General features: G+C 43.8%; 1 protein-coding gene across 1 annotated transcript; it reads left to right on the forward strand.

Annotated features, from left to right (window-relative positions):
- Positions 1-1696: 1696 nt before the first annotated feature.
- Positions 1697-6463, forward strand: MCL1 (MCL1, BCL2 family apoptosis regulator). The gene is made up of 3 exons (XM_027534463.1): positions 1697-2584; positions 2930-3177; positions 3715-6463. The coding sequence occupies exons 1-3, from the start codon at positions 1897-1899 to the stop codon at positions 3829-3831; spliced, it is 1053 nt and encodes a 350-aa protein (XP_027390264.1). The 5' UTR covers positions 1697-1896; the 3' UTR covers positions 3832-6463.
- The last annotated feature ends 5086 nt before the right edge of the window (positions 6464-11549 follow it).

Consider the following 11549-nt stretch of genomic DNA (forward strand, 5'->3'; position numbering starts at 1 on the left):
AAATACATAATTGTGTGTTATGAATGCCCTATTTCCTTACTAAACAGATAGTTTCAGAAATAGGAAACTTGCTCACCTTTCGTGCTTACGTCCCTCAAATATTTTGCTCTTGAATTTTAGCTATTATTTTTACAGGTCTTTTAACAAAAAGAAGTTGCTTTAATAAATGTTAATTCATACATATGGTATGTAGCAGGATCCTTGTCCTCAAGGAGTTTACCCCTAGAGTCAAATGTCTTAGAGGAGGTGCTGACAGAGCAAGGCTTGTAGGTAAATAGCACCAGAGTATAGAGATGGGGAATGGGAGAAAGCAAATAGGGAGACAGAAATAAAATTTAGCTGGAGCAGAACAATTTTGTTTTGTCAGTTTACATAACGTGATTCTATAGGGCAGTCCCCAGCTTGTTTAACTTATATGAGAATACATCACGAGAAATGCCAGGCTGGATAAAGCATCAGCTGGAATCAAGACTGCTGGAAGAAAGATCAATAACCTCAGATATGCAGATGACACCATCCTTATTGCAGAAAGTGAAGAGAAACTAAAGAGGCTTTTGATGAAGGTGAAAGAGGAGAGTGGAAAAGCTGGCTTAAAACTCAACATTCAGAAAACGAAGATCATGGCATCCAGTCCCATCACTTCATGGCAAATAGATGGGGAAACAATGGAAACAGTAATAGACTTTATTTTCTTGGGCTCCAAAATCACTGCAGATGGTGACTGCAGCCATGAATTTAAAAGACGCTTGTTCCTTGGAGGAAAAGCTATGAGAAACCTAGACAGTATATTCAAAAGCAGAGACATTACTTTGCCAACAAAGGTCTGTCTAGTCAAGGCTATAGTTTTTCCAGTAGTCATGTATGGATGTGAGAGTTGGACCATAAAGAAGGCTGAGCACAGAATTGATGCTTTTCAACTGTAGTGTTAAAATCTGGTGTCCCCTGAACTGCAAGGAGATCAAATCAGTCAATCCTAAAGGAAATCAACCCTGAATATTCACTGGAAGGAGTGATGCTGATGTTGAAGCTCTAATACTTTGGCCACCTGAGATGAAGAGCCGACTCATTAAAAAAGACCCTGATGCTGGGAAAGACTGAAGGCAGGAGGAGAAGGGAATGACAGATGAGGAGATGGTTGGATGGCATCACCCACTCAATGGACATGAGATTGGGCAAGCTCAGGGAGATGGTGAAGGACAGGGAGGCCTGGTTTGCTGCAGTCCATGGGGTCGCAAAGAGTAGGACACGACTGAGCGACGGAACAATAGGGCAGTCCATTGAGCCTCCCCATTTCCAAGGAGTTGAGGATGTGCAAAATAACTATAGACCACCCCCAACAGTGCCCTCTTATTTAATCCATATTATCTAAGACTGTTGTTCCCCATCTGTAGCAGAATTTACTTATCCCTTTTCCTCAAAGTCTGAGTGACTCGATAGTTAAGGCTTTGGGAATGGGGGGGGGGGGGGGAATCTCTTGCACAAAAACAGGAGCGGCTCCCATATCACGGCTTAGGAAAGCAGAGAGAGCCATCAATAGGAGACCCAGGTGGGCGCGAAGCCAGGGCGCAAGCCCACCAGCTCATGCGCCGAAGCCGCCGTTTTTACGTAACCAGCCGCGAGAGGCTCCGGGGAGCCGGAAACCCCGCCCTGCCCCAGGCCCCGCCCCTGACTTGACCCCGCCGGTTAGGTGCCGTGCGCAACCGCCGGAAGCTTTCTCAGCCTTCCCCATTTACGGGATAAAGTGTTTTTTTTTAAGAGCTCCTGACGCCATTGCGTAGGACTGGCCCTAAAACCGTGATCTCGGAGCGCCTCTCTCAGAGCTTACTTCCGCTCTCTTCAAGTTAGGAATCGGGCTCAGCCTCCACTTTCCTCAGGCGGCAGCGGCAGCGGTTCGCGATGTTCGGCCTCAAGAGAAACGCAGTAATCGGACTAAACCTCTATTGTGGGGGAGCCGGATTAGGACAGGGCAGCGGCGCCTCCTCTCCGGGGGGGCGGCTTTTGGCTGCGGGGAAGGAGGCCACGGCGCGGCGAGAGGTAGGGGGAGGGGAAGCCGGCACGGTGATTGGCGGAAGCGCCGGCCCGAGCCCCCCGGCCACTCTTGCGCCCGACGCCCGGAGGGTCGCGCGGCCCTCGCCCATTGGCGCCGAGGGCCCCGACGTCACCGCGACCCCCACCAGACTGCTGTTCTTCGCGCCCACACGCCTCGCGTCGCCGCCTGAAGAGATGGAATCCCCGATCTCCGACGCCATCATGTCGCCCGAAGAGGAGCTGGACGGGTGCGAGCCAGACCCTCTCGGGAAGCGGCCTGCCGTCCGGCCTTTACCTTTGTTGGTCGGAGAAGCCAGTAACAACAGTCCAGGCTCGGACGGCTCGCTGCCCTCGACGCCGCCCCCAGCAGAGGAGGAGGAGGACGAGTTATATCGGCAGTCCCTGGAGATAATCTCTCAGTACCTCCGGGAGCAGGCAACCGGCGCCAAGGACGCGAAGCCCCTGGGCGGGTCTGGGACCACAAGCCGGAAGGCGTTGGAGACCCTGCGCCGAGTCGGGGATGGGGTGCAGCGCAACCACGAGACGGCTTTCCAAGGTAAGGGGGTTAGTCCTGGAAGTCGTGCTGCCTTTTTTTCCCAGCTCTCTGGACTCACCCATCTTCGGTGGGTGGAAACAGAAACGAGTTTGTATTGAAAGGACTTTCTTATTTCTGAAACCCAATATTCTGGCCGTGAGTCATTGTTTCCGCCCACTTAATTCTTTTGGGAATGGCAGCTCTGTTCAAAGCCCGGAAAGGGTGGGATGTCAGTTTTCAAGTGGGATCGCCCAGAGTGCTTTAGAGCCCGAATAGCAATTTCCCCCGCCGTGGGTGGGCAGGCGAATCGTGCCCTGGTGTAGACAAAAGCGACCGTGGGAATCTGCATGCTTTTCTTCCTCTCAGGCATGCTTCGGAAACTGGACATCAAAAATGAAGACGATGTCAAATCTTTGTCTCGAGTGATGGTTCATGTTTTCAGTGACGGAGTAACAAACTGGGGCAGGATTGTGACTCTTATTTCTTTTGGTGCCTTTGTGGCCAAACACTTGAAGAGTATAAATCAAGAAAGCTGCATCGAACCACTAGCAGAAAGCATCACAGATGTTCTCGTAAGGTCAAAACGAGACTGGATAGTCAAACAAAGAGGCTGGGTAAGTTTGTTTTAAGGTCGAGTAGGGGACTTGGAGTGGAAATGGATGAAGGATTTAATAAGAGAAAGAGGATATCTAAAGGTTTTTAAGATGCACAGCTTAGTTTTCAAGGCCCTAATTGTGGACCTCTGGTTGCATGGTGTTGATTTAAGTAGTTGGCCCGTAAGGATGGTGGTGTGAGTGTCTTGAACTGTTGCGTCAAAAATCCTGATTTTCTTAGGCTGTTTTATTGTTTGAGTGTTTTGCTTCGGTTATTTTTTTATTCAGTTAGTTACTCCTCATCCCAGTTAATTCAGATTATGAAGAAATGAAAGAAGAATCCCTTGGGGATGATAGTTAATACATTCTTGAGCGTGCCCCACCTCCCTTTTAATTGCATAATGTGTCTCCTTTGCAGAGTTGGGGGTAAATAATTGGTTCGTCATTAGGTTTGGAGGGAAATCTTAGATATTTTAATTCATCTTTTCCTTGTAAATAGTGTTTTTAAGTCAGTGGAAGCCTGCGCTTGAAAATGTGCTCTTCTTTTTCGTTTTCTAGGATGGGTTTGTGGAGTTCTTCCATGTAGAGGACCTAGAAGGCGGCATCAGAAATGTGCTGCTGGCTTTTGCAGGTGTTGCCGGAGTAGGAGCTGGTTTGGCATATCTAATAAGATAGCCTTTTAAGTGCAATAATTGATTCTTCAACCACCAAAACAGCCACCAAAATCACCACTGTGAACTCACACCTGTTTATGAAGTCGGACATCAGGCTGTGCAGGCCATCACCTAGCGATGGATAAAACCAAGTGACAGGAGGATTGTGGCTAACAGTAATAAACACATGAGAAAAGTAATTTCCCTTAAAGAGTCAGTATCTGAAAGAAGCTGAGTTCTGTTTCAGCAACAGGCAACCTTTGGGAAGCTATGGAGATGGACATTTTGGTGAAGACTGTCGAGTGGAGAGACAACTCTCCTAGAACAGGAAATGGACAGGCTGGTCATAGATACGCCCACTGAATTCAGAAACTTCTATAGTGTTAAAACAGAAGCACTACCAACGCCCGTGGCACATGTAAAATTTAAGCTACGACTATGACAAGAAGCCTCAGTACTAGTTAGCTTTCCCATGTGGGATTCTTCAATAGACCAAATGCTCAGGATGTTTGTAGCTGTTCTACTTTGAGGGATTCTTACTTGCCGAATGTCATGGCCAAGAATACTGAAAGTTTGAATAGAATTACAAATTTGGAATGTTTGAAAAACTTCTGTTTATCTGTAAAAATTGTTTATAAGTTTGGAAATTAGTATTAATCAAAAAGATAAAAACAATTTTACTTTTCATTTTTTCATACCCTTAAATTCAGTTTCTATAGTTAGGAACCTGCTTCTTACAGCTTTTCTATTCTAATCTTTGTTCTAGTCAATACTAGATTGTATACAGAACCAGCTGATGTAATGGTATGCAACCTGGTGTAGTACAACAATTCTGATAACTATGCAGGCTTTAATTTTCCTATCTTGACTTGGGTAAGTATTTCTTAAACTGCTGTTTGGGGTTTTTTTTTTTTTTTTTTTTTTAACCTGGGACTGAGAAATTAATGGAAATTAATCCTTTCACTTTGTTACAACCTGGGTTTTGAATAATTGAGTCAAGGTTTTAAGTTTTATTTTGGGGGGTGGAACACACAGGCTGATGACTTTCAGATGATGGGCTCTGATTGGGCAACTACTTATTTGAATTCCTTCCATTTGTCCTAATTTAACTGGTGCAATTTAAACTGAGTTCATGAGCTCATCTTTAGAGCTTTTGCTAAAAGATTTTCAGGTTTTCCAAATGGGACTTATTAGGAATATGTATAAAAAGATCACATCAGGTGGATGAGAGACACTTGACCCCTATTTGCTTAATAAATTGTACAATAATGGCTTGGCAAAGCAAGCTGTAGTCTAACCATGGTGCTATTATTAGGCTTGCTTGTTAAAACACAGGTCTAAGCCTAGCCTGTGAATAAAACAAATACTTCATTTTTATTAATGATTCTTGAACTTTATTTCTTATCCTTCCTTAAAATATTTGCTGCTTATTCTGCTCCCTCTACACATATTTATATTAGTCCCTACAAATTTACCTTGCCATTCCTGAACTCTTATTAGCCCTTTTAGTTTTTGGCATTAGGAACCTAAGTGACCGCCCACAGAGTCCACCGACCTTCCTCATTTTTGAATTTTATCTTAGGAGATGGCAGTACAGTGGATGCTGACAGTAACGGTCATGAGGTGAGAAGGGTCCCTTCTTGTACTAGTATCTTACTGGGTGTTGCTTAACTCTGGGGAGAAATTTTCAAAAGTCCCCTTAGGGGTTTTCAGAGAAGGGGACAACTTCTTAGGTGATTTTCTCTAGGTACCTTTGCATTTGAATATGCTCACTTAAAACTGATGGGTTCTTTTGTTAAACCTCAAAGTTATATAAAAGTTACTAGTAAACCGAAGAAAACTACAGTGGAACCAGGATCATTTGAAAAATTGAGCCTCTGAATGTGACCTTTAGTTTGTGGACTCCAGACGAAAATAGACATGAATAAAATGACTAAGAATGTAATCAAGGGAATAATTGCCCTGCCTGCCCATCTCTAAGCCTTAAGGTCATCTAGCTAGAGCTATTTTTTTATCTGTGTATTTATCATTGTGATCAGAGACCATTTATTTATATCATGTCTATCTCTAAGGACCTAAAAGCACTTTATATAGTTAATTAATCTTAAGATCTAGTTAAGGTGACTGAAAGGCCTGTCTCCCCATAGCCAGTTGTGGAAATAAGCACAGAGATGTAAATTGATGGAATTTAGGGGCCCCATTTCCACTTTACTAGGTGTGAGTGCTGAAATGTAAAGGAGGATCTAAAATTGATATTTTGGTCAGCAGCTGGCGATGAGGGTTTAGGGAGCCCAAGTGCTTTGGGGCAAGGTGAGTGCTTCTGTAGGGAGAAGAGGCACATGTTGTAAGTGCTGACTGTGTATGTGCAGGCAGATCCTCCACAGTGGAAAGGGAGGCGCTGCTTGCAAAGTTGGCTCTCAGCAGCTTCTGTCTGATGCTTCTCTCAGGGAAAACCCTGCAGTCCTTTAGTCTTGTCTGTGTACATTCTGTTGGGGGTGAACACCTTGGTTCTGGTTAAAACAGCTAATGCTGTTGACAGCTGTGCCAAGAAGGGTTAGGACCAACAAACTAATGTGGGCTATAAAATGTAGTGTGTTTCCCTAACTTCCTGTTTTTCCTGAGAAGAAGAAAATAAATATTTTATTCAAATACAAGGTGTGGTATGGGTGTTTTCTAATCAATGCTTGTTTTCCTTCCCCCTCTTAGGCAAGCATCTGAGGGAAGTCAGCTGAGCAAATAGGTACAGTCTAGGTGAATTAACCAGCAAAAGCTCCATAAAGCTGATTTGCCTTAGAGTGAAGGTCAGTTCCCTTTAGAATAACTCCTTTCATTCAAATTAGAGGTGTTGGGCCTCTAATTACATGTACTAGTGCTGTACTTTGGAGCAGTTCCTGTACATTTTAATACAAAAATCAATACCCTGTCCTGGTTTCTTTTAACCACCAGATGTTGGTATAACTTGAAAGTAAGGAGGTTCATAATAGCAGTTATTGTATCACTCTGTCTCACTCAACCTTTTGAGGTGATTGAAGGAGCTAGAAGAATTAACACCCAAAGTTAAGAATTTTGATAAGGTGGTTGGTACTAATGTTTCAGTACTTTTCCCATTTCCTCCCAAATAGGAAGTGTGAATTAGCAAGTCAGTTTCAGAAGCACTGTCCTGTCTTTATTTCAGTTACTTTGAAAGAGAGTGGAGTCACCATGGAAATGTGCAAATATGGAGTTTGCATTTTGGTTTTAAGCCCTGATCACAAAATACTAATCGTGCAAACCGGATTCTGTGCTTCCCCCACTTCGTGTTACGTGCATCTGGCCGCTCCTCTTTCTGAAGCCTAACTGCCAAAAGATGGTAGTTACGAAGAAAACTGTTTTACAACTGAACTCTCATACAGAGGTGTGCAGGGAGAGTTAGCAAAGGACATGAGAGCCGGAATCATGATCAGTGTCCAGTTCTGCTGAACAGTATTGTTTCTCCCACTGCTTTGTAGCTATCTGAAGCGATTTGTGTGGCAATATTCCTTAGTTTAACACCTTATAAACTTGGGTCAAATGGTAACCAGTAATATGAGTCACTGAGGGAGTCAATCAACACTTTTCCTCATTTAAACACCACTAGGCTTGTTCTTTCAGTTCCTGTTTTGTGACTTGAGTACCAGCTCTTCATACTGTTTCAGAACACTGTTCTTAAAGCAGTTGTGACAGCTGGAGGGTTTTATAAAAGTTAAAGTGTAATAACTTGCCAACTGGTGTGTAGCATGGCTCCAGCCAAATGCCCAGAGCACAGACCATTAATTCCTGGAGTTCAAGATGATCAGCTGAGTCAGTCTTAATTTATCCTAGTTCTTTTTGGCCCTATTTGTTCAATGATTACAGAACTTTATCTTCTGGAACCCTCCCACACTGTTCAAAGGCTTTTTAGTTTCAAGATTTGAAAGCTTGACTCTCCCTCTTCTTTAGTTTCAAAGTTGTTACAGTGTTATCTTAGTTATGTGAAGCATGTGGAAAGATGGGGGTTGGGAATCTGCCTCCAGGCAGATGTAACAACTCTTGGAATTTCATGTTAACTGGTAATTCTTGTGAAGGGGGGGTGGCGGGGGGAACGGGAATACATGTGGCAGGGTTTTGTTCCCAGCTATACCTGGTATTTCTGGCAGTTCATTTCTGTACTTGTATAGAACAATAATTCTTGACTGTTGTGAAATGTGTTTGCGCCAAGAGTACTGCTATGGATTTTACCCCTTCCAAGTATCTATTTCCGTGGCTTGTTTCTGCCATTGGGTTTCTGTATTTTTACCAGTTTACCTTCTCTTCCTCATCCCCTGGTTAGGGATTAGGTTACCTTGCTAAGAATATTTCAATACTGCAATGAACTGGGACTTTTTTTTTTTGAACTGAAACATTTAAAGAGCTCAAGGCAGCCAGATGTTTGAGGTTTGTCCATCACCTGGCAGGGGACTGCTTACTGTGCACTATCTACATTGGGATGCTGGAGTGAGGAAAGGACCAATTCTTCCCTCAGTCAAAATTGACAAGGAAGGAGTGGGAGGTTAAGGGTAAGCAGATGTAAGCTTTTATATATAGAATGGATTGAAAGTAAAATACCTAGGGAACACTGGAAACTTCACAGCTAAATGCACAGTGAACTTTGGGTCCTGGATGAGGGGGAAAAAAGCTATAAAGGACTTGAACAATTGGGGGATTTTTAGTATAAGCAATATGTTAGGTAGTACTGAGCAACGTTAAATTTCTTGAGTGTTTTAATTGTGGTTATGTAAGAGAATGTCCTTGTTCTTAGGACATACATCTGAAGAATTTATGCTTAATAAATCCATGGAAAGAAAGCAACTGTAGCACAGTGGTAAAGTTCACAATCGAGTCAAAGTGATAACAGACAAAGGTAATTAAGAGCACAGTGCACATGGTGCTTAAAGGTATTGTAAAATATATGTATAGTAAAACAAGGGCTGGGACAAGGCAGGGAACATTTGAAATTGGACCTTAAAGTGAATAGAAAACGTGCACAAAAGTGTAGAAACGGAAAGAACCTCTAGTGGAGGCTATGAAAAGGAGATTTGTAGATAATTTTTTTACTCATTTCATCTTCCCTCCCTGTCTTCCTTCCCCTTCACCCTGCATGGCCAGTGAATACAGTATCTTCAGTTTCTTCCATTTAGGGCCTTATATAGAAGTACTGGAGAACACTGGTAGAAAAAGAAAAAAGAGGTCTCTTTGGTTTTAGAAGTATGAATTTGGTGTAAATGACATACAACTGAGTGGATTGTGTTTATCCGGGAAGTAAAGAAGACAGACTTGGTTGTTTGCTCTATCTTGTTAAAAGTGGCAGTCTTGAAGACAAAACCCAAGGATTATAGCCATTGCCGACTGGATCCTGGTGTGGGAGCTGGCATTGGCAGACCTGCTTTGAATGAAGTTGTCTTAAGAGCACCACCTAAGTTCACTCACACATTCACCAGCTATCTTCACCCACTCAGGTTCACATAGGGAAAGGAAAATAAAGAACAGCCCCCAAAAGTTATTTAACTGGACCCCAAGAAACTGAATGCGGCGCCACTCTCCCTAATCCTGTTCCCGTGGGAGACTCGATTACAGCTATTCCCATCCTGGCTCAAAAAACCAGTTTGCTCTGACTGCCCAGACTTCCCCACAGGCTGCATTCTTGCCCATGAGCTCATTGTTTTGGCTTCTCTGCCTGTATAAATCCACAGACTGCCAGAAGTCTCAGTCCCAGCCCCCTAGTTAGCTGAAGCTGCATTCCATTCAGAATTTCACCACCCCCACTGTGGTCACATGCGTGTGTTTATTCAGGTTATCCTGGAACAAGGTGTGCTGGGAAAGAGCCAAGGAAAGCTGTTTGCTGGATTTCTACCTGAATTAGATGAGTTTCCACTTTAAAATGCCTTCAATTCTGTGCCCCTAAAAACAATCTTTTCCAGTTTAGTAGGAGAAGCTGGTTTAAAAATTGTGCTGCACATTTCATAGACACGCCTACAGGGCTGGTATGACTCAGGTGTTCAGATTTGGGAATGGGGAGGGGGTGGTGCTAGGTAGGGATTTTCCCTTAGAAACACTGCTTTCAGAAACTACTGGATCTCTATCCCCAGATCTTTAAAGCCTTTCATCCTCAGCTCACACCTCTATTCCTGAGGTTACCTGGAGTGATTCCCACCCATCTCTTGTCCTTGGTGGGAACGGGGTGGGGGGCGGGGGGACAGCTGGGCCACTGCAAGAAGCAGCTGTTTCACTGCTTTGTTGTTAAAATTTCCTGAGAAGATAACTTGTTTATTTCCTTAGACCGTGAAAGCCCAGATCTAAGGCAAGGTGGGGCTGAAGGGTAATGGGAAGGGCATTTCTCTTTGTAAAGTTTGGAGTTAATACTGTATGCCCAAGCTGTATACTCATTTCCTCTCTACTCTTCATCAGTGGTTTTCTTTTTTAAAAGAAAAGCCAAAAACAAAACTGCAGACTGACACTGGGGGAGGTGACATTTTTTTCATTTCTCAGAAATCCTCCGTGAGGCAGAGTAGAGAAACAGAAACAGGGAAACAACTTCATGTTGAAATGACGTGAGGTTTTGTCTGCATGTTTTGAAATGAGGTGGCTTGTTTTCAGCTCTAAGGAAGAGCAGCTCTGCAGAGGAGCTTGGTAATGGCAGAGGAGTGGCTGGCTACCTGCTTCTTTGCCCCTTTCTCTCAAAGTTTGGTCCTTGGGGTCAGATCTGAAACAGGGCAGAGGTTCTGTACCCTGTTTTCCCCCTCATGAACCATAATGATCAATCCATTTCACTCAATGCTGTTGAGTGAAAAAAAACTTAAAGTAAGGATTTGGTCAGCAATCCCAGAAGTAGGTTATTAAGTACAGAACACATCAACACAACTTTGATAAAGTTTGTCCTAGGAGGGGGAAAAACGTGACTTAGTAAATCATAACCCTATGTTTGCAAGTGAAAATACTAGGTCTCAGGACTTAATTTTCTCCCCTGTAAACTATATTTGTCTTTCCGATCTTATTATCGCAAAGATTTAAAGAGAGATTAGAAGGCTTCCCTGGTGGTCCCGAGGTTGAGAATCCACCTGCCACTGCAGGAGACATGAGTTTGATCCCTGATCTGGGAAGACCCTATATGCTGCGGAGCAACTAAGCCCGTGCACCACGATTACTGAGGCTCTGTTCTAGAGCTTCGGAGCTGCAGCAAGAGAAGCCACTGCAATGAGAAGCCTGTGCAGCAACGAAGACGGAGCATAGCCATAAATAAATAATTTTTAAAAAGAATACATACAAGTGCTTTAAAAACAAACGTATGGGATTTTGGGAAATGTCCTATAAGGACTAACTCTTGACCATGTCCAAGTCATTGAATTCCCAGGGAGAAACCACTAAGAAGTTGGTATCAATAAATAGGAGATTAGATTAAAAGGGTCTGCAGTATTTTGAAGCAGAGGGGACATAAACAGGATTTTCTGTGCCTGGGCATTGTGGGAGTTCAACCAGATGGCAGAAATCCCAGGGGTAAGTTAGCGCCCTTCCACATCTTCCCTATTGCCTGTTTCTGTATAGGTCAAAAGCTAAGAACGGGGGACTTCCCTGGTTGGTTTGTTGTTCCCTGGTAGTCCAGTGGTTAAGAAGCCACCTTGCAGTGCAGGGAATACCAGTTCCATCCCTGGTCTGGAAAGATCCCACATGCCTCAGGGCAAATAAGCCTGTGCACCACGACTACTGAGC

This window comes from Bos indicus x Bos taurus, chromosome 3 (genome assembly GCF_003369695.1).
Source record: "Bos indicus x Bos taurus breed Angus x Brahman F1 hybrid chromosome 3, Bos_hybrid_MaternalHap_v2.0, whole genome shotgun sequence".
NCBI classification, from domain to species: Eukaryota; Metazoa; Chordata; class Mammalia; order Artiodactyla; family Bovidae; genus Bos; species Bos indicus x Bos taurus.